The 22,736-nt window shown below is 40.4% G+C and overlaps 1 protein-coding gene across 6 annotated transcripts in view; it reads left to right on the forward strand.

Annotated features, from left to right (window-relative positions):
• Positions 1-1,042: 1,042 nt before the first annotated feature.
• nlgn1 (neuroligin 1) overlaps positions 1,043-22,736 on the forward strand; it is a 230,850-nt gene continuing 209,156 nt past the window's right edge. Inside the window, exons 1-3 of one of the 6 annotated variants that reach the window (XM_026345813.1) lie at positions 5,246-5,366; positions 9,174-9,210; positions 20,926-20,936. In XM_026345813.1, the coding sequence (XP_026201598.1) occupies positions 5,261-5,366; positions 9,174-9,210; positions 20,926-20,936 (154 nt within the window). In that variant the 5' untranslated portion in view covers positions 5,246-5,260. Of the gene's footprint in view, positions 1,054-4,951; positions 5,367-6,142; positions 6,203-9,173; positions 9,211-20,925; positions 20,937-22,736 lie in introns of those variants that run through there. The other 5 variants (XM_033325954.1, XM_026345811.1, XM_026345810.1 and 2 more) reach the window with 5 other exon arrangements.

A 22,736-nucleotide genomic window follows, 5' to 3' on the forward strand; every position in this document is an offset into this window, starting at 1 on the left:
TTGTTTTTGGGAGAGTTTGAGACACTGCATCATGAGATGAGATTTAGCATAGCACTGGGAATTAAATGAGGATTTTGGTAGCTCTCAGAATATGTATTTCTCTTTTGGTATGTACATCAGTATGGATAGATACTCACGATCCTGCTGTGGAGACAGACAGAAGCCAATACGTTCAGAGGACTACAGCTCTGACATCATTAACAGTAACGTATTGCAGCTGGCTGTCACAGCCTCTCCCTGTTCAACAAACTTAGCCTTCCTGTCATGTTTCTGTCGTGTGGAATTGTGTCCATTGCCACCATTCCCTGTGAACTTCTACTCACATTGTATATTTGAGCCAATTCTTTATCACTCCCTACAATTCCTATTTGCCTGTTTGCTTTTCATCTCACAGCACTGCCGCAGCTCAGCTCACACTCTGACATGCACACAGCTACAGCTATTTTAAGTGTTGCATCACTTCATTCAAATAAGACATAGTACTGACATACCTTGTCAAGTATGTATTGTACCATAAACAGGCCTGTGACGCATAGAACCTGTAATTACATGTGTGATGGATGAAAAAAAATCACTGCTACAGATTACAGCACATATATACTGTACTCACCACCTTACACCTTAGTGGTACAATGAATGGCAACAGAATGTCCTCAAAGACTTAACACATGCATGAAAATATACTGTCCTCTGGACCACTTTGTTTAATTACACATGGGTCACAGGAGTACGTGGACAGCTACGTTGGGTCTGTTTCAAATACCATTCACGTTGGTCAAGTGTGTAACTTAAAACATTCACCACGACACACGTGTGAGCTGCAATCTGAGTGTAAGAGAACGTGTCCATATCCATTGTTATAATAATGAAACTTTGTCACCTCTTCATTCCTTCCGTCTGTGAAATAAGCAGTCTGCAGCGGTTGGCAGCAGTACACAATTGTCCACTGATTGTGTTGGTGTTTACTATTTTTGTCATCAAAATGCTTTGAATAGCCTGTATTACCAACTTGTGCCAGCTGGGAGTTGTCATTTGCGTCTGCATGCTTGGGTGAACTATGTTTAGTGCCAAAGTCAAGTCAATGTACCCCATAGTTGTTGTTTTTTTATAAGATGTGTGTGCACACTGTCCCTTCATTATAAATCTCTAATAAACCTTCTCCAATGATGGCGAGTAGCCCTCATACACAAAAAGAAACAATCAAAATAACAAAGCATTAGTTACATTGTAAGTATAATATGGGTAGTCTGTATAATTTGCTGACATTGTTTCCATACACTATCTTCTGTCTCCTGTATCCCTCCACACCTATATAAATCCTAACATCCTGTAATAACACAATAGGGACTTTGTAGTTAAAGTACTGTATCATTACTTTTCATCCATTTTCTATCCAACATGTGATTGTTGTTTAGCTTATAAGACATAAATATTGTGGAATAATGCAATATATATCCTTCAGTAAGAAATTACCCCCAGATGTTGCATTTTGCTACTTTGTACCTTGTATTTTATAGTATTGTCTGTGTAATGAGTAGTAAGTTACGGCTGTGTGTTCATGCTGAGTGCAGGTGAGATATTTAAACATCACGAATCCCTTTCTCTACACCAAAAGCACATTGCTGTTTTCTGGGCCCTGAGGGGTAAATGAAAAAGAGAGAAAACATGGAATAGTTTGTAGTGTCAGTACAGGGTGATCTGTCAAGGAAAATGAACAACTTCTATCTGTATTTCCATCTGCAAAGGAATGATTCTTAAAATATTTGGTTGTTTTTATATTTCTCTTTCTGTTTGCGCAGCCATTTTCCTCATTCAAGCCACCACTCCCCTGACTTCAAACTGAAATAGAACATGATGATCACTGGTGAATTTAGGTCTTCGTTCACAAATATAGCAGGCAGACATAGACACACAAATGCCAGCGTAACTGGCAAGAAAGAGGAGGAATCTTTATAGGGAAGTTGGATAACAGGAGAACATGCTAGGTTTGTACTGAGTAGACACACACCGTATATAATGGTATACGATACTGAATGGCAGGGATTCACTCGTGGTTTCAGCTAAAAGATGTAAGTTTGGGTGCCGCTTTATTACTGCACTGGCCTACTTAAAATCCAATTTGGTTTCCTTCACAGAGCTCTGATACTTGGTGGTACTGTGCAGAATCACGTTTTAGCTTCACTCTAGATGCAACCACTTACTGTATTACCTTCATTTAATCTTTAAGCAGAGACATTGGCAGTACATTTTTGAGGCTTTGGTAGTGTCTGAATTTCTTTTTGTCCAACCAAAAAGTATGTAGCACAACCTAGAACACAAGGAAGAAGATTAGATTATACACAGATATGTACAGAAGGGAGGGCTCTGGGGACTCAAGCCCCTGCATCAATTTAATCGAAATAATAATAAATGAGAGGCCACGAAATAAGATTATAATATATTATTAGACTAAGAGTCAAAAGAAAGAAAATAGTTTATCTAAACCCCATAAACATTCTTGCTAATCTCATCTTTTTAACATTACCAGTGTTTCTGCTTGTCATTCTCATTTATTACATTTATAATATTCTCCAGATTGAACTGCAGGGGTTGTATTGGTGGGTTACCTATGCAGCAAATTTAGTTACATTTCCACTTTAAAAGGTCCATTAAAAAACTGCATATCACTGATCATATAATACATATCCTATAATACTATGTACCTATATGTTATTCTGAGTACACACTGACTGAAGGTAGACCAGATAATACACATGCAGAAGACACTCCTAAGAGCTACGGACAGAAATGGAGAAACAAACAGAGAGTGACCACAGTAACGGCTAAGACAGATGACGTGATTGCTCATATTTGAAGGTTGCTATGGCAACATGACAGGCTTTCCAGCTCAGACATCAGAAATCATGGCAGTCAGCACAAATGAAGGAAGTATTTCTTATTCTGAATCAAGCTCAAACTAAATCAATTTCTGAGAATGTAAGCTATCGGCTGACAATTTAAGTTTTGACTCAATAACAAGTAAAAATCGCATTCATAAGTTAAGTCTGCAGCAAATGAATCTGAGTCAGTCAAAAGAACCACAAATGCTGTGTGTATGTGTGGGTTACTGTCTTTATACAGTACACCCCAGTTGATCTCTAGCTTCTCCCGTCTCTTTTCTCCTCTTCCTCGCATTATGATTCTACTGTGCTGATGTAGTAAATGTCTTGTTGTTTCATACCTGCCTGCCACTCAGTTTTTTACCCCTGTCTGTGATGGGTGTTCGTGCTATTGCAAGGAGAAGTAGTGAGGTTTCACGTATAAATGGAAGCTATATCTAGCCCAAAGTGTGTGTGTGTGTGCATGTATATCTCTAGATACATGCTTACATTCAAATTTTAGTCATTTAGCGCACTTTTATCAAAAGCAACTTACAAGGTACAAGGCAGGGTAAGCATAAGAAGGTCTTACCCAAGCCGGGATTCGAGCCCTCAGTCTCCCACATAGAGGGCAGCAATCGTACCATGACTCTAAGCAGCCGCCACATGTGTGTGTAATCATGTTATACTGTATCTCCCTTAAGGCATTTTAGCTTGTTGAGGGGTTTCTGTGTTTATCTGTAAAAAAAAGAAATTGTGCATTTATGTTAGCCAGCTAGATAACTTGTAATGCGTGTGTGAGTGTGTGTGTGTGTGTGTGTGTGTGCAGTTAAAGAGGATTTTCTTGGTGTATGAAATCTGAAGGTGAACTCATCCAGGTGGAACATTGACTCCTAAGGAGTGTGAAAAAGCATAAAAAACACATACTAGGCATGACAAGCCTTCGTGTTCTACATCACTCACACACGCACAAGCACAGATTCCCTCAAGTGTCTCCATTCTGGTTCTTCAAGACAGGAAATTAATTTGGATTTATTTCAGTTGAGTTCGGTGCTGATTCCACATGTCAGTTGTTGTTAACCTGACTGTGGATATTTCATAATTTTCTACTATTGTGTGTTTTCTCACCTAAACATACTTCTCGTTAGAAATAACGAGACACTACTGTGATTTGCAATAACAAGAACCTGCAGCATGCTGTAATAAGGTGGAAAAAAAAAATCTGGATTGAATTTCCTCAAGCTGCTGACAATTTCAAGAGACGGCCGCTGCCATAGCGGCGCTGTTCGAAGAGATCCTCCTATGGGTTTTATGAGGGAGTAACAGAGTAGTAGTACTTATTAAACACATCAACAACACTCATACTGACAGACATGTTATTCATTCAAGTTATTGAATACGCTATTTAATATGATTGCTGATTGTTGTCTTGTTTTCTTACAGGGGACAGACTTTGGACTGGACAGAACGTCTCCAAGAATAGCCACTACAACACCTGCACCACTACTCCTGCTTTCACTGCTGTACATGGAAGTCCGCTTACCTCAGAATGATGGAAATCCTCGCCACTTTCTGGCTCGTCTACCTACTGCGAAGTGGCGCTTAAAGATGGTACCTTTACTGTTCCCTTCTACGTTGCCGTGGTTGGCGGCAGGACTCTTTTGAGGTACACCACCTTCTGCGTTGTGAGGAATATTTCTCAGATCTGCTGTCACCAAGCTGGAGGAGACTGATGGCTGCTACTTTTACACTGAATAGGTTTTCACCGCTTGGAATTTAAAAGGGATCGTCAGCAAACACGGCCCATATCAATTGCGGAGTTGCCCACCTGCTTATGCCTGTGTATGAGTGTGAAGTTAGTGTGATTGTGTGTTTGTGTTTGCATCTGCATGTCGTAAGTGAGCGACAGGATTTTTTTACTTGGAAATAACAAGAGGATACAGCAACCTTGAAACCAAGGAGTAGCAGATATGTTCCAGTGGAGGCACCATTCGAGGACTGGTTGTCGGCTACTTCACACTGACATGAGAGGAAGCAGGATGATGGGATATGTAGGCCTTGAAGGTTCCTTGAGCACCAATTGGTTGGTGTCCTCTCTAATGTGGCTGGGACTGCTCCTGCTGCAGGCGTCCCCAGCTGCCGTGTTGGCACAGAAACTGGACGAGAACGACCCGGTGGTCACAATCACCTATGGCAAGTTGCGTGGGGTTAAGAAAGAGCTCAACAATGAGATCCTGGGTCCTGTTGTGCAGTTCCTGGGCGTGCCGTATGCCGCGCCGCCCACTGGTGAGCGCCGCTTTCAGCCACCTGAGCCCCCGGCATCGTGGCCCGAGACCCGCAATGCAACGCACTTTGCCCCGGTGTGCCCTCAGAGCATCGTGGAGGGCCGCCTGCCGGACGTGATGCTGCCTGTGTGGTTCACCAACAGCATTGACGTGGTGTCCACATACGTCCAGGACCAGAGCGAGGATTGCCTCTATCTCAACATCTACGTCCCCACTGAGGATGGTGAGTTGGCCTGCAGGCCCAGGGCAGGACGATGGTGGGAACATCGGGAGGGGGGGGGGGCTGGGCAGATGAAAGTGAACAACCTCTGGGTAGAGAGAAGGGTGTGTTTTATCTATGTGAGAGTGCTGTCTTCGTCCATGTCTGTCTGTCAGTAGAGGGAAAGCATGACTTTGTGCATGTTTAATGTGCATGACACTGCTTATAATACACAAGTGTATGAGAGTGGTTGTGTGTGTGTGTGTGTCAGAGTGTGTGTGGCACCCATTAAGGCCAATTTATCCTCTTTTCATTCCCCTTCATATCTTCCGTATTCTTCTGACCACTTACTTTCCTTCCTTTTTAACCTTTTCCCCTCCTTCATCTCCTTCTCTGATGCCCCGCTCCTCTTTTCTTCTTCATCGCCTTATTTGTCCTCCTCTGCAGACTTCTTTCCCTCCCCTCCCTTAATGTCTAGAGCTCATCATAGTCTATTATGCTCCACCACAATGGCTACAGTTCATTAAACAAGACAGTCGTTGTCATGATCATCACTGATTGATTTGGCTGACTGGCTGAATGACTGGCTGGCCGACTGATAGACTGAATACCGTGCTGATTGAGATGGTGTGATTCATTCTTTCCCCTCGTCTTTTTTTCTTTTCTGCCTTTTTTCTCTCCTCTCTAAGTCCTTTTCACTCAATCAGCCTTGTGTGTATGTGTGCGTGCATGCCGGCTCCTGTGTGCGTTGTGCGTCCAGGGGCTCCATGTTATTCTTTAGTCTTCTATTCATTTTACAGTCAAAAGAATATCCAAGGAATGTGCCAGGAAACCGGGCAAGAAAATATGTAGACAAGGAGGTATGTATGATCTGAACGCAACTTATACAATGCCACAACAAGAAGAAGCGGTTTGAAAATAGGAAGAACAGAAGAACAACTGTGGGGTACAGTAGAAAACAGTAGCAAGATCAAGGTCTACAAATTATTCACGTCTCAAGTCAGGTATCAGCAGGTTTTTTTGGAAAGCCAAATTCAAGAGACAGGGGCTGTTTAAATGCTACCTGCAAGTGAATTTGAAGCCAATTTGAAAAACCAGTGTAGGAAAACCAAGCTGTCAGAAGCAGTCTTCCTCTGACTGAGCATGTTAAACGCAGTTCTGAAAGGATAAGTGAGCAGAGCAGGAAAAAACCTTTTCAGATTTGTCAGACTTGGTAAGGACCATTAGACATCCCGCAGATAGTAACAATAGCATATTTGCTACTAGATCGCCTAAATCTGCTCTGTAATTTGTAGACCTTGAGATGCCGGGATGGTGCCGAGGTAGAGTCGTACCACATACTCTCTGCTTCACTAATGTGTGCTCTTGCTGGTCAGCAAGATTTGGATATTTGAATGTCTGCCCAGACCAGGGGTGAGAAGGTGTTCGGTAACGACGGCTGATGAGTGAGGAGATATCAGCTAATTTATTAGGTCAGGCACACTGTCACAGGCACACACACACACACACACACTCGGCGTAGCAGTCGTGTGCACTGTTAAACAAGATGAGCCCAGGCTGGCCCTTGACTGTGTAATCTCCATTAAACGGAAGCAGAGCTGTGTTCAGGTTGGCTCGAACTACTGTATCAAGCACTGTTTCATCAAGATAATGCCCTCCTCCTCCTCCTCCTCCTCCTCCTCCACCTCCTCCTTTCTGTTTTTCCTCTCCTTTCCTCCTCTGTCTCTCAACCTCTCCCTCCCTAAATGTGTGCACAGCGTGTGTGTGTGTGTGTACACACTATAGGTTTGTGTGTGTGTGTGAGAGAGAGAGAGATGCTGACAGCGTCCTCGATAAGGTCTGAGTGCTAATGTCATTGTCTTGGCAGCAACCTGCATTATCACTTAGTGTCCATTGCTTCTCCTCTTACTGCACAGATACATGTACACTCTAACCTCAGTGCTCCTTCTCTCCTCTCCTCTCCTCTAACATGTTGCATACAGATACACAGAGGAGAAATGCGTTTAAACTGGGAGATTATGGAAGCTTACATATTAGTCACACAGCATGGAGAATCATGATTATAAAACCCAGACAATCTCTTGTATGTGTGTGTGTTTTTTTTTTTTTTTTTTCAAAAAGGGAGATTAGGTCTAGAAAACAATGTATGTTGCAGAGAGAAAGAAAAGCAAGATGGCAGATCTGTGGCCTTGTTATACTAGAAGCTGGACTGGGTTCTTTATTTGGCGTCACTTCACCGTTGTAAAGCTGGCTGAAAAAATATGTAGTCTTATAAAAGTCAACTGCTTTCAGCTTTTAATACAGTACAGTTCTCTCACGGTGTGGATTTCATTAGGATGTGCTCCATGCTTACTGTAGCTACATGCAGTAAGTCATAGGTAATTAAAGTGTCCATACATTAGCTTGAGATCATGGATGGGCTATTAAAAAATGGGTCACTGAGCACAGGGGGGTAAAGGGAAGCCCCAAATATTCTATACAGGAGCCTCAGACGGAAAGGTCTGCAGAGTTTCTATGTCCAAGTTTTTTATTTCTTTGAGTTCATATTACATCTTTTTCGTAATGTCTGTTTTAGTGTGAATTTTTGGTAGTTTTTTTTTGTCTTCTCGGCCACTTTTTGACTCTTTCACATATTTTTTGTGGTCATTTTGTGTATTGTCACTGACCTCTGTTATTTTTCAAGCAAGTAATATTATCTCTCACTTCCTGCTTTGACGATGCTCCTGCTCCTTAACCTTTCAGGCTAAGCTTTTTTTCTGCCCTTAAAAACACATTAGGAGGAGTGTAAATTACCACAGTGTTTTTGAAATATTGTCATGACCACGACATCATATAAAGGAAGAATTACACAAGAGGATTGATTTCATACATCAGCTGCAGCCGCTGGATTGGCACGTTGTCACTACTCAACTGAACTAGTCAGTTACTTGTTTTCATTGGTTGATTTGATATTTCTAAATCAACCAGTATTTTTGTAGATTATCATCAACCAATCCCATCGGTCAAATTAAATCAACCATCATTAAAATAAAATAAATAAACAGTAAAATTACATAGGTTGAATAGTTTTTATAGGCAATATACATGTACTTTAACTATACCGTATACCTGTATGTATTAAGCACAATTTTCCATTGTAGAATGATGAAATTAGCTTGAAAGAAATAAATCATCAGTTAGTGAGAGTGCAACAATACTACAGTTTTATAATTTAAAAAAGAACAGTCTAGGGCTGATGAATGAGAGTATGCTTAAATATGTGGACTTTTTTATTAGCTTTGTTAGAAATTTGAGCTTGAGCTTTCAAAAAAAAAAAAAAAAAAAAAAGGTTTCCAAACTCTGCAAACTAAACATGGCAGAGTACATGATGAACAAAGTAAATGGGGGCAAGAAGCCTATAGCAGAGATGGGGCAGTGATAAAAAGCAGCGATAATAGGCAGACTTGGAGGAATATTAGAGCAAGAAGGACAAAAACAAAGTGAGACCAGGACACAATAAGCCAAATAATAGAGCAGCAGTGAAAGTGAGTGTGGCAGTGTAATTGCCGTGGGATTAATCTCTTTGTAATCATAAGGACTATTGTACCATCCTGTGCCATGCTGGTCTAAAGAAGTCTTCTGTGGTTCAAAGCAGTGTTTTTGATGTGTCTGGAATGGAGGATGGTCATTAAGTTATCGCATGCTGGGATAGTGGTCTCAGTAATGAGATCAGAGATAGCAGCGCTGTGGTTGGTCATCTCTGTCCCTGCAGCATGTATCACAATTCATTTTGAAAATTGAAGTAAATGCAGCCGTAGCTCACTCCACACAATGACAGCGAACCTAACAAAGGAAGCAAAAAAAAAAAAAAAAAACTAGCGAAGTTGGAGTGACACAGAAACATGTCTGAAAGCAGGGAAAGAAGGCATTTGTGCTGTGAGAGATATTAGTCAAAGACATTGCTTCAAATATGGGTCTTATGGATCTTAATGCTGAGACTATCCTTAAACATCTGAACCTATATGTTTGTGCCAGCAAACATTATTATACCAACCAAAACCAATATATTTTGGTCATCCACATCTAGCAGCTGTAGTGAGGGGCTGATCAGTGGACCAAACAAATCATGAAAGACAACTAGTACGAATGTAATTTCTTCATAAGTCTACATGATATCTGCTCACAGCTGTGTCTCTTGCATCTCCTGCATCGGTTTTTTTTGGTTCCTCCTTGCTTGTTCTGTGCTTTTATTATCACTGTCTCCACCTAAACCCACAGCTGACTGCAGGCATGTTCAGTTCTGCAGGTTGTCAAAAGGCATTATAGGTAACAGGAAAATACAAGATGATGCAGAGATACATGCAGGGCGGGTGAAAAAAAGTTCACCTAACAAAAATAGTCTTTGAGCAATAACGGAATAATAATTGCTTCATGATATCGAGCTACATCAGGACAGAGCAGTGTCAAACATAACAGAGTTTCTTTTTCTGGAATAGTTAATTGGCTTGCAGGTAGTCAGCAGTTTGGAGTCTGTAGGCTTTCATCACCTCTGTGTCTAATATGCACCTCACACATCTCATTATATGATAAATTTTACATCTAGAGACAACATTTAATTCCACTAAACACGTTTTACCTATTAGCATGGACAGGGCTGAGTGGAAAAAACTATGCTGGAGAACTGGGGAGACTTAAAGCACTGCTGCACACAGTAGTAGTCGGAATTTCAACTGTGTTTTCAGAGCAAATAACTTCTAAAATGTGCAAAACTAGCAAAAGCACCTGACAGTTCATCTGCCCGTAATGTTTAGGAGGTTAAAAATAATGTTATACATCACATTAAACATCACACCGCTAAAGCCGGGGTGCAGGTTACCTGTGTAAAACGCACATTGGAGCATCTGTACGACAGCATGTTAAGTGAAAAGGTCTATTTAAACTGGTATACACTCTGAAACCATGTTTAAAAGCTGATCAGTGTAGTTAAAAGCTTCCCAAGATGTCTATGATGGAACTATGAAGCTACTGGGAGTTTATTAGTGTAAGGTATAAGGCTTTTTCACACTGAGCGACAGACAGAAAGGACAGAAGTACATGTTTGGAGTGAGATTCTGTGTACAACAAAGTCTAATCTATAAGTATTTTATCTTTTGACTTAACCTAAACAACCCAACGCAATAATATTTAATGTCTAACGCTAACTTGTTTTTTTATGCTTAAACTCAACTAAACTGTGGTTTATTAAATAAGCTTAAGTATGCAGTCGGACTCTATGCTTATGTCTGCATGCAGCCCTAAACACTTCTATCCACAGATTAATTGAACGTGTGCAAATAGAATTCCAAGAATAACTATCGTGCAAGCAAAGACAGTTTCCTGATTTCCTAAAATAATCTTTTCTCCCTTTTTTTGCACTGATTACGATGTGACCAGAACTGCCAGGTCAGAGCAGGCTGCTCGTGTGCTTCATGGAATCAACTGTTCACCCTTCAACACAGTCAGATCTTAAAAAAAAGGAAAGAAATCAACTCTCTGTAAGGTGTCTCTGCGGCGGGTTGGAACTCTCTCCGCATGTTGTCATTATGTTGAATTAAGCATTGAGCTTTTTAAACCCAAACTAGGCCATTTAAACTGCAAACTAGGCCATTTCCCAGTGCGCATGCATGCTGTTTAATATCTGAAACAGTTCCGGAAACATTTCAACATGTTGTTTTATACAGAAAATGTCTTTGCTGGCTTCGCTCTGGAGGGAGGTTAGAGAAGAAGCACCACTGTGCATTTGAATCTCATCATAAAAGGCGAACTCTTTACTGTTTTTTATTTCTTCTGACCACGTCTTTCTTTCCGTCCGCCTAGCTCTCCCTCTGCACAGGTTAGCCCTTTCCCTCGTGTCCGTCTCGGCCTCTCCGTCCGTCCTGACCTATTCAACCTCCCGCATCTCACTTTCCCTCTCCGTCCTTTTTCTCTTGCTTGTGTCGTTTTCTCTCTTATTTTCCTCTGGCTTTGTCCCAGTTTTGTAGTCGTTGCAGTGGGGATCCTGCGGGAGGGCGATGCGCGTGCACACGCACACACACACACACACACACATGCGCGACAACACATAGGCAGAGTGGAGAAAATACAAGGCAGGAATAGGCATGGCCCTTCTTGTGCTCGGGTCTCCCTCGAGGGGCTCTGTCACCTCCACTCACAGCTTAACTTCTTTACACTGGTGTTTCTTCGTATGCTAGTGTGTTGTGCTTGTGCGCGCGCGTGTGTCTTTGTGTGTGTATAGATGAATTCATGTTGTTTGGGTATATGTGTATGCGCCAGGAGAATTTTAACTTCTCTCCTGTCTGACAGGGTTTTGTGTCAAAGCTTGGCGGACTTTATGTGCTGGCTCCTGGGCAGGTGGTGGACTTGTCATTTTCAACCCGGCCCCACTGGACCTCAAGTTGATTCTGAAGCAAACTTAGAATCAAAAGTCAGACAAAGAGATATTACATCACATACCTCACCTGCAAGTTTTTGTCAAAATGACATTAAACAATAGTGGATCACTTCTCATTTGACAAACTTTACAAATCACCTACTGTTTCTATTGTAGCCAGCCATGAGGTGAATGCATTATCTAATATTCTAATATGAAATTATTTTGATATAGATGATAATTAAAATATATTCATTTATTATGGGATAATTGGTTGATTAATTATTAGAAACATCATGTAAAATGATTCAAGATGAATCAGTGGATGAAAGTTAGCTTTATCATCATCTTGTTCATTTGTCCTTTCCTTAAACGCTTATTTTTTTTTATTGTTCAATCACAAAGAAGAGTCTGTAAGGATTAGGGAAATGCCTTTAGTATTGTAAAAACTACTCTATGATTATAAATGGCTACTTTGTACTGCTTTATGTGGTATCCAGCGAGTTAGCACTATGACTCAGAAGCTGGCACCAGGTGAATTTGATCACAAAACTGACATTCATTGTTTTTTTAATTTTAGCATGTGATTGGAAGTCAAACCTCAATGTGGATTTTCTGTTATCTAACAACTACAGTAATATAGACATAAATGTGTGTGTATGTATGTGTGTGTTTGCAATAGCAGATGTTACCTAAAGCACACCCTGACATTTTTAAAACCTCTCTGGAAAGCAGCAATAATTACTGACAGGATAGAGATGACATGCGATTGAAGTTGCAGCTTGTTAGAGCAAAGAGTTTTCAACAAAATGAGTTTTAACACAGGTGGAGTTTTGACTGGAATTCATTTGGGAGAGAAGCAGACGGTCTCTGTGTTATGGTAATAATTGTAACAGACAGGCTGACAGGACAGTCAGGTTCCCTAATACAGAAAAGAGATGGAGACCACATGTTATATCATGTTATAATCTCACCAGACAATGCCAAACCAACAAAGTACTGTGGATGGGCCATCCTGATTAATCATCCTGTCAATATGTAGCCTTTGCCTTGAAGGTTGTGCTAAAGAAAATGTGATGGGGTCATTAACATGGAATATTTCCATCATCTTGGAAGCATGATTGTGCTAGGTATCTATGTAGCCTGAAGCTTGGATCCAAAGTGATGAGGTTGTCTCGCTACGAAAATATATGGTGATTGACAGTGGTCATTAACATGTTCTACGATTAACTACCTTTCCATCATTATTTTGCTTTTTATACACTATTAATCCTATTGGAAATCTTGTGGGTCGGGGTTCAGTGCTAAAGCTATGTGATGTGCTTGATCCACCTGATCTACTGCCATGGCTAACATGACTCACGTGAGGCAATGATGCCCCAAATTGGATTTAATCCTGAAGGAGCCAATATGTACAATAGCAAATAAATTCCAACTGTCCCAAATCAATTGTTGGCCAACATGTGGCACAATAGGTTGGTTCATAATGCGGTTTGTTCTTTGGCTGTCATATGACCAGGTGGTCACCAACTTGTGTCCCAAATCTGGCTAACAGGAGCGGTCCCAAGTGCCATCCTTCCACGTGGAATGTGGGGCTGGATGAAAGCGTCAGGTGTCCGCCACGTGTGGGCCAAAGCAATTTTACTAGCCAAAATGGCTTCAGAGAAAAAAGTGTTTAATTTTCACATTGGCATTTCAACCTATTCTCTTTTCTAGGGTGTCAGATGATGCAGCCTTGTCCAGTCTTTCTTTAGACTTCATAGTATATTTCAGAGACAAATATACTTTCGTGCAACTACATTTATTTGATAACTGTTGTGTCTCAGACCAGTGCTAAAGATTCTCCTTGCATTGTTATGAGGTGTGAAGGGTTAGTTAGCAATTTATAACCCAGACATGACACTCAGCCTCAAATAATAAAGCCGAAGAATAGTGTTGGTATGAAACTCTAAAGGACTTACAAGCTGTCAGTGTTTGATAGTGTGGAAAGGGTATGTTGGGTATTGGGTTCTTTGACATTTTACATGATGTACGTGTCTCAATGGAAAATGACACATTTAAATTATTTACTTTGCCAGCTATGACCCATTATCCAGACTTTACAAAGTACACAATGTATATGCAATGTGTGTGAGTAAATGTGATTTATTCTGAGTTTTAATCTTCAGTTTTACCATCCCAGTCTAAATAAAGCCTCCAATGTTGTATGTGCTTCCAAAAGTTAAATTCAAATAGAAACGCTTTATCACAATAAACTGCTGCCAAAAGTAGATTAGACCAAACCAAATTATTAAGCAAAGCAAAGACAACAAATTAGAGGATGCAATGGGTGGAAAATGAAACTAAAATCCAAAGTGGACTCAACAATGATTAATAATAAAGATTGTGAATTGGCAGAATCTTTCTACACAGCCAGGATGAGAGAGCTGCACTAGATTTTCTGACAGAAAAGCAATTAATGTGCCAACATACTATATTTATTCTGTGTGAAAGTTGCAAACAGTCTTATGTGGGTGCTCATTTACTCAGCCTTCTACTTTCACACAGTGATCGCTTCTTTTTTAAGATCAGTTTTGCCCTTAGGTCTTGTTGATTGTGTGCTTGGCAACAGAGTCAACACAAAATCATGTATGAGTTAATTGTAAAACGCTTGGAAATCAGAGACATCAGTTCCTCCTGTTGTTAATGTGGAACAGACATCAGTTAGGTCCTTTACTACACAGTGTGGAGAGATTCTGCTATCAAGTAACAACTTTAACAATCGTAAATGCTCAGTTACAATAGCTTAAGATCAGAGTATGTGAAGATTGTGGAACGCTCATGGTTAAGTGTTTCTCATTGAACTTGTCTTATCAGTCCCAAACATCCTCCTTCCTGTGTGTTAACAAAATGTCAGTATTTGACACCATGGGTATGAGAATGGTTTGGAACTGCGTCTTCCTCCAAAACTCCTAAACAATCGACTTCACATTGAATCCACCTTGTCATATGGATGAACCACGTGTCAGCTGTACCCTCACCAGTTGTGCTGTTTTTGCAAATCAACTACCAAAAATACTCTTTGCCATAACTGTCACCTTCAAATGTTAAGTTGAACAAACCAATAAACCCTAAACACTACCTAAACTTTACTAGTTGTTAAAGATGTTTAGCCCTAACCTTATCTGCCTTGTTCATGATCTTTCACCCTAGCTTAACTCTAATGTACCAGTCAGCCACAACACCACCAGGTGGTTTTAATCTTGTGGTGGAAAGTGGTCAGCAGGTGCACTCGAACCAGTCTGTGGCTGCAAAGCCAAAGCCCTTTGTATTAAAAACTGAACATAATGCAGGGTTTTGTAGAGTAGGTCAGCTATTGATGTTTGTGTGTGGCGATAAAGAGCCTATAACTTCAAATGTTGCGAATGATGGACATAGCGCATTAACTTTATATTCAGTTTCCGTGCACGTATAAATCACTAGCATGTACAAGGGGACAAGAGCTGATGCATTCTATGAACATAGTGCGATAGATTTATAAAAAAAATTACAGTAGAACTAGAGTGAATTATGCTTATGAGCAAATCCAGTATCCCTTAAAATAAAATGGACGCATAATCAAACAAGTCACTCTGGTTCATTAAATAGCTCTATGACTTTTTTAGTAGCATGTTTGTTGCCTGGTCAGAGAAACATCAAAGAAAAAGGAGACTGTGACCTTGGTAGATTGTGTAAACTGTTTTCCAGCCTTTTTTTTTTTTTTTTTCCAAATAGTTACACACCAGCATGCACTCGTGTCACCTTAACTCTGCACACGCAAACACACAGTCACACACATGCATGCGTGCAACTGTGCTCAAGGTGACAGCATTGATAGTTGCTCATACATATTCATGACACTTGCATTACAATAAATAAATAAGCAGCTTATTTTTTTTTTCTTTCCTGAATATTAAATGGAAGACATTTGAACCTTCGGCACACCGCCAATGCCAGTCAGTGTAATTTTACAAATTCCAGCCACAGCAACTGTGCAAACAGGCAGGGACACAAATGTCATAATGTTGCCCCATTTCTAAGATTCATCTTACAAATAAATCAATCTTTTTCTCTCTCTTCACACCCCCCTTTTCTTTAGCACTTGCAGCAGTACCGGGGACATTTTGCCTCATGCATATTTGAAACACGACACATTATGAACAACGTAGTTAGACACGGCGTGGTGAAAAGGAACAGCTTTTCCTGTAGTTTCCATTTCACTCCTAGTCATTATTTATGTGGACCCTTTCCAAAATAGCCATACAACTATGCAATGCATGAAGCTATTTACTTCAATGATGATTGAGAGGCACCTCGAAACGAACTGTAGGTAATAATGTTAGCCTCTGCACACAAACAGGAGAACAATGAGAAGGAATGAGAGTTATTGAATGAATTATAACGTTGTTTCTCCTGTAACACATCCTTGTTTGGATCGTTATAAACGCAAGGTGAATGATAATGGCCACAGTCTATGCCAGCAATGTACTGTAGTGGCAAACAAAGATGCATTTTTAATTGCAAAAGACAAATTAGTAAACCAGTTGGTATGTATCTGTAAAAATTAATATGGCACACATGAAATTAATTTTGTTAACCAACAATAGACTTTGTAACACTGTTTATCTATGCAGGTCAATACATGGCATGTTTGATTGACCTTGAAAAACTAGTGAGACATATTTATAGTACTAATACTAATAATGAAAACGTTACTACTTTGTGTGGGTTTTTTCTCTAGGTCAACTAGTTACTCTAAATTGCCTATAGGTGTGAATGTGAGTGTAAGCATATAATCCGGTCCACTCTGTAATCGGACAACCTGTCCAGGTTTACCCTGCACTCTCACCCAATGACGGCGTGGATTGACTCCAGCAGCACTGCAACATTCAACAGGACATTGCATGGATAAAAAAATATTTTTATATATATTTTATATATTTAATATTTATACAAATGTTTTTGGGAGATATACATTCATGGCTCAATTTTTCTAACATGTGCTACTTCTTATGCCATATGTTTGTTCTCAGTTAGATTCTCAGACATCTAGGTTATCTGGAAGTTGAGTCATGGCAACTAAACCATGACTTCCACCAACCTTCCTTCTTGTTAGGTCGAAACATTTCACTACTACACTTGCATGGCCTGAATGGACTCATTAGGTGAAACAATTGAAGGGGAGGTTGTGAAGGATGTAATAGTCACACCTCTGCCAACCCCACTTATCCCCTAAAGTGGGTTATTGGGTGTCGTGGATGTATGAATTGGGCCTGATTTTTCTGGGCATGGATGAAAGAGAAGCATGATAAATAGGAGACAGGATACGCCTAAGGCCTCCACCTCTGTTGACTGAGGGGGTATTTATTTGCACATGTCCATTTGAAACACACTAACACACTCAGAGAGAGACACCCAAAAGACAAGACTCCAAAACACAAGATGACACAAGATATAGTGTACGCGGTCCAGTGCATTGAAGAATGCTCTGAGCTGTACATTGAAGAAGTGGATAGCACAGCACAAGAAGAAGCAACCACTTGATCTTGATCTAGAATTAGTGCAGAAAGGAGAAAAAGAAAAAAAGAGGAATATAAGTGAGGCATTAGAAAGAAGTAGGGGTAAGCTGGATAAATTTGACATGTTCAATATTTCAACAAAATAAATAAAAAGATGAATCCCTTTCAAGTGACAGTAATGCCAAAGTAAAACTTAAGATTTCCACACTGGAAAGAAGCAGACAAACCTTTGATCAAGCTACTCCAGAAGTATACTCAAGAAGTAACAGAATATTTTGTAAATCACTCTCTTCTCTATAGCTGTTAATTATTTAGCTGGCTACTGTGCATGCTACTGAATTAGCATTTGGGGCTTTTTTCGAGTTCATGCAAAAGAGAGCCAGCCAGCTATTGTAGTGCAGAAGACTATGAAATCTGCTTTTAGGGGGCTGCCAAATGCCTTTGATTATGCTGTGATGTTAAATTGGGTATGGGAGAATAGAGCAAGCTGCACGCTTTAACGCTGGCCTAATGCCCAGTGTACCCATAGTATGAGCTACCGCTGATACCTAGTTCTGTATAGGGATTGTTGGCCCATTGGAGTCTTCTGAACTTTAACCATACATTTTTTTCACTTTTAATGCATTCTGCAGAGGCAGACATCTATTAGACTGACAGGTGTGTATACCTGGTGTTCATACATATGTAGAGGTGTCCGTTTTTTTTTTTTTTTTTTATCTTTGTACACATTACAGTGTGTGTTTGTCTGTGTGTGTGCATTGAAAAGTAAATGGACAAGGTGATGCTGGGCCAGATGGCGCGTATGTTGGATGCTCAAAACAGAAGCCGAGGTGTCACCTTGGCTTGGTAATGAGACAGGGAGTGGTGTGGTAACAGTGGGGTTGTTATAGGAATACAAAGTACCTAATGACATGTGAATGCACACTTCCTCTGGCTTACATTGCTGGAGTGTCAAGTTATCATACTCTTAAGGATTTTGCATAGCCTTTTTGGTGGTGCAGAGAAGCCCCTTGAGCTGTCCATGACATTGCCACAGCAAAATCAAAAATCAGAAACTGACTGTGAAGTGAGCAGAAATAAATTCTACTTAAATGACACCAGTATTGAAATGTGTTTCTAGTAACCTTTTTTCACCTTTTGATTTGCACTTTAAATGTGTCACGTCTTTCAAAATTGAAGTGTTTTAAGTGTTTTTGTTCTATTTTCTGTCTCCTGTAAGTCCACATTTGTAGGAAAACAACACTGTTCCTCATTGTAATTTTAAGTCACTGTGCCTCTGTAATTCGTCCTAATACCATGTTTTTTTTTTGTTTTTGTTTTTTTTGACAGTTTGATTCTAAACTCCAAAATGTTTAATTTTGAGAAATGAGCTGTTATCAAAGTGGTTTAAGTAAGTTTATTTGACTGTTGTGCTGTTCAGTTTACAGTTACTCGTTGTTATGGCCATGGTTATGGTTCAGTTTTTTTTTTTACCACGAAGATTAAGATCCAGCACATAATAGCACATGATAACCACATTAGAGATCTACTGCAACCTTGTGACACCAGCAGGTCTCTAAGGTCCTTTGATCAGGTGTTGAAATTATAATCATCTACTGTGCCTGCTGACAGGTGGAGTATGGATTGACTAAGCCATGAGCATGGGCTGATGAGAACACATATTGAGCCATTGAGTAGCTTGATCCAAATCGTGTCGTTTAAGTATAGTACCCTTGTTGGATACTGTGAACTAGGTGTGTCTGTTAATGGGTTTAATTAAGCTATGAGCCGGAATTTGAATGGTGTTGTGTAGGTTCTATGTGTCATGTTCGTATATACACTAAAGATGTCTCGAACAGGATAAACCTCCAGTTTGAGTGCACATGGATGAGCTGTAATGCTGTCAAAACACACTTCATTAATGCCTTTGCCATATAAAGAAGCCCTTTTGAAAATACATTAGTCATGCTTGAAGACACTTCGCAGGATCCACTCTGAGGACTCACACACCTAGCCACATTTCACTCTGTTGTTACCTTCCAATTTTATTTCAAAACTTGTAATGTATATGCAGTAAAACCTTTGTATATGTCCACCTTGAGCACATGAAAACTCGTTAGTTCTATCCCACATTGCTACCTGTGTCCATCTGTAATATTCATTTTGCTGCACTAACAAACAGTTTATTGCCATGATATAAAGTAATGAGATGTAATTTGCTGTTGCACAAGGACATAAATCACTTAAAGCCCACTCATAGTCATTCCAAAGGTACTGAGTAATGGAACAGCCTTGGCTTTAACAGATGCATCTTTTTCAGTGTTTCTGTTTACTCCCTGTATATACAGTAAATATATCACTCTTGCCCTCTCTCTCTCTCTCTCTCTCTCTCTCTCTATATATATATATATATATATATATATATATATATGTGTATATGTAATGTATAGAAAAACTTAAGCTCAGCTTCAACATAGTTTTTTGTTATTTTTTCCACAATGGATAAGGAAAGTTTATTTACCAGAATAACTGTGGCAATGATGATGTTAACATTGTTCACTAAAACTATCTCAGCACCGGCACATTATGTTAACTGTCAGTCCATGTGTCACCTTTAAATTGCACATGGCAGTCATGAAATATTAACAATATCATGGTCATTTCCAAAAGAAAACTGCAACTGTCTGATGTAAAATCATTATAAATGGCTAGATGAAGAAAATAGTGTACTGGGCTGGAGGCCAGTCCAGTAGGCCAAAAATGAGCTGTCTGAAAGTTTTAATCCTGTTTCTATCTTCTACACATTATAATATGTTACCTAGGCACTTTAAAGTGTTAAAGGGGTAAGAGCTTACAAAGTTGTATAGAACCCCACTCAAGCAAGCACTAGGCAACAATGGAGAGGAAAAACTCCCTTTAGAGGAATAAACTTCTAGAAGAACCAAGCTCAGGGTGGGAGGCAATCTGCCTCGACCGGTTGGGGCGAGTGGAAAGAAGTGTGATAAAAGAACAACAGGCAACAAAAAACAACAACAAGCAGCAAAAACACTGGACAGGTCGGTAGGGCTAATGACTGAACTCTGGAGACATAGATAGGTATAGAGGAGGAAGCACAACTATGTGAAAGAGAAGAGACAAATGACATGCAATGGTGGCATTGATTGAATTGATATAGGACTAAACTATAGCAGCAGAACTAAGAGATGGTTCAGAGTCACCTGATCCATCTTTAACTATAAGCTTTATAAAAAAGGAAAGTTTTAAGTCTAGTCTTAAATGTAGAGAGGGTGCCTACCTCCCGAACCTGAACTGGGAGCTGGTTCCACAGGAGAGGACTTTCATTGGCAGAAAAATCAAATGTATACAAAGAATCAATATTTGTGGTGACTACAGGAATTCACTCTGGCATGCTTGATGTCAGCCTTTGGGCCAAATCAGACAGATTGTGATCCATTCTCTTATTATCAGTGGTCAAAGCTAATCTAAGAAATAAATCAAGTTATCATGACTCATCTACCGGTGAGCTTACCTAGTTAACTTAAAATTGTGAGAGGTTTTTGGATGTTGACCCTTACTTGGTATTTAAAATGGGTATATCTGAACCTTTGCTGCATCCATTTGTCCCACAACCTAAATACAAATTTAGAGCATACCATAACCCTGAGATGACCACCATTAGATCCTCCGAGGGTCAGGCTGAGTCATCGTGGGTTGACGTTATCACGTTGCCCCCCCCGCCTCGGCTCCCTTTCTCTCTCTCACGACATATCTTTCAGTTTTTTTTTTTTTTTAAAATCTATTTCTCTAGAGAAATTTAATAGGAAGTCGACATCATTAAGCACCTTGACTCATGCTGCTGCTGCTGGGCTTTAATGTTTAATTTCACACCAAACGAGGGGAGGAGGACGGGAAGGCAAAGGAGGAGGAGAAGGTAGAGGGACGAGACAGGATCACGGGGGTGGATATGTGTTTGTTCATTGTATGTGTGTCGGTGTCTGTATGTATGTGTGTCATCCTGCATTGTACTTCCCCACCAGGAGCAGCTGTTTGTTTCTGTGTGTGTGTGTGTATGTGTGGATACATTTGCGTGCATATTCTCATTAATGTAAATCCAGTAATTAGCCTCACTATTGCATTGAGTCTCTAATTAGTCCCTTAAACCTACGGCCGCTTAAATGTCTACCTACATATACATACACATGCTGTGCATTACTGAATTTTGGCATCATCTACATTGTATCCAAAAACAACCCCCATCCCAACACACCGAAACACACACACACACACACACACACACACACACACACACACACACACACACACACACACACACAAGGGAAAGCTTAAGATAAATGAGACGCATGGCCCACTGTGCTCAAAATGATGAACTCATTATTCACTCATTGCCAATAACATCCCCCCTCTGACACACGCACAAGCACAAGCAGACACAAACGTTTTGCTTGGAATGCTGTATCTGACATTAGATCGAAATCACATGGCCACCTGTGTGTGTGTGTGTGTGTGTGTGTGTGTGTGTGTGTGTGTGTGTGTGTGTCAGCACACTGGAGACAGCAATAGAAATCTCAGCAGCTTCAGACACACGGCAGCTGTCAATAACTCATCACTTGTTTCATTAAGCATATTGGCAGTTGCTCAAACAGACTCTGTGTGTGTGTGTGTGTGTGTGGCTTCATCTGTTCCTGCTTGTTCAGTGACTCTTTGACTATGCAGTTTTTTGTTCATTCAAGGCCCATTTAACCAGTAAGATTCTGTGTGTGTGCACCCACACAGATGGAAATGTAACACCTAGGAATGAGGCTGAGTGAGCAGAGGTGATGGATAATGTGTGGTAGTGTGTCTATCCGGGGTGGGGGGTGGGGGGGGGGGGGCCGACGGAGGCGGAGAAGACGGTGTATTAGGAGACTAAATGTTAACTCCAGTGAGACAGGGGAAGAGGTAGGGGTGAAAACTGAACAGATAAATGAATGATCTCTAGTGAGCGAGCCTCTCTTTTATGTACAATTTACACATTTAAACACAGGGCTGAATTGCTTTGGCAAACGGCACTGTGGTATTTTCCTGAGCTGGAAAATTCCTTCGCCCATCTGTGATGTTTTAGTGCCCAGCGCGCAGGTGGGAGAAGTGAAGCAAACAGGTGGGAAATACATTCAGAACGATACTGTGCAAACAGGGATGTTGATATTTTGGCAAAAATCGGGTGTTAGAAAACTCACTGCACTGGCACGTTTGTTGTTTTGCTAACAAATGAAATATTAGAATGAACTGTGCTGAATTGTTAGAAAATGTAAGGAAGCAATTAACATGAAGACACAATGACATGAAACGTTCAGTGAGGTAATAGCAGGTAGACTCTTACACTTTGGGCTGTATAGAAAGCTTCTCCTGCAGTACATTAAAGCCCTGCAGCCATCTGAAGGCAGCAAGACACCTTTGATTTGAGAAGTGCCGCCCTGGAGTGCAGTGACA

This window comes from Anabas testudineus, chromosome 4 (assembly GCF_900324465.2).
Source record: "Anabas testudineus chromosome 4, fAnaTes1.2, whole genome shotgun sequence".
NCBI classification, from domain to species: Eukaryota; Metazoa; Chordata; class Actinopteri; order Anabantiformes; family Anabantidae; genus Anabas; species Anabas testudineus.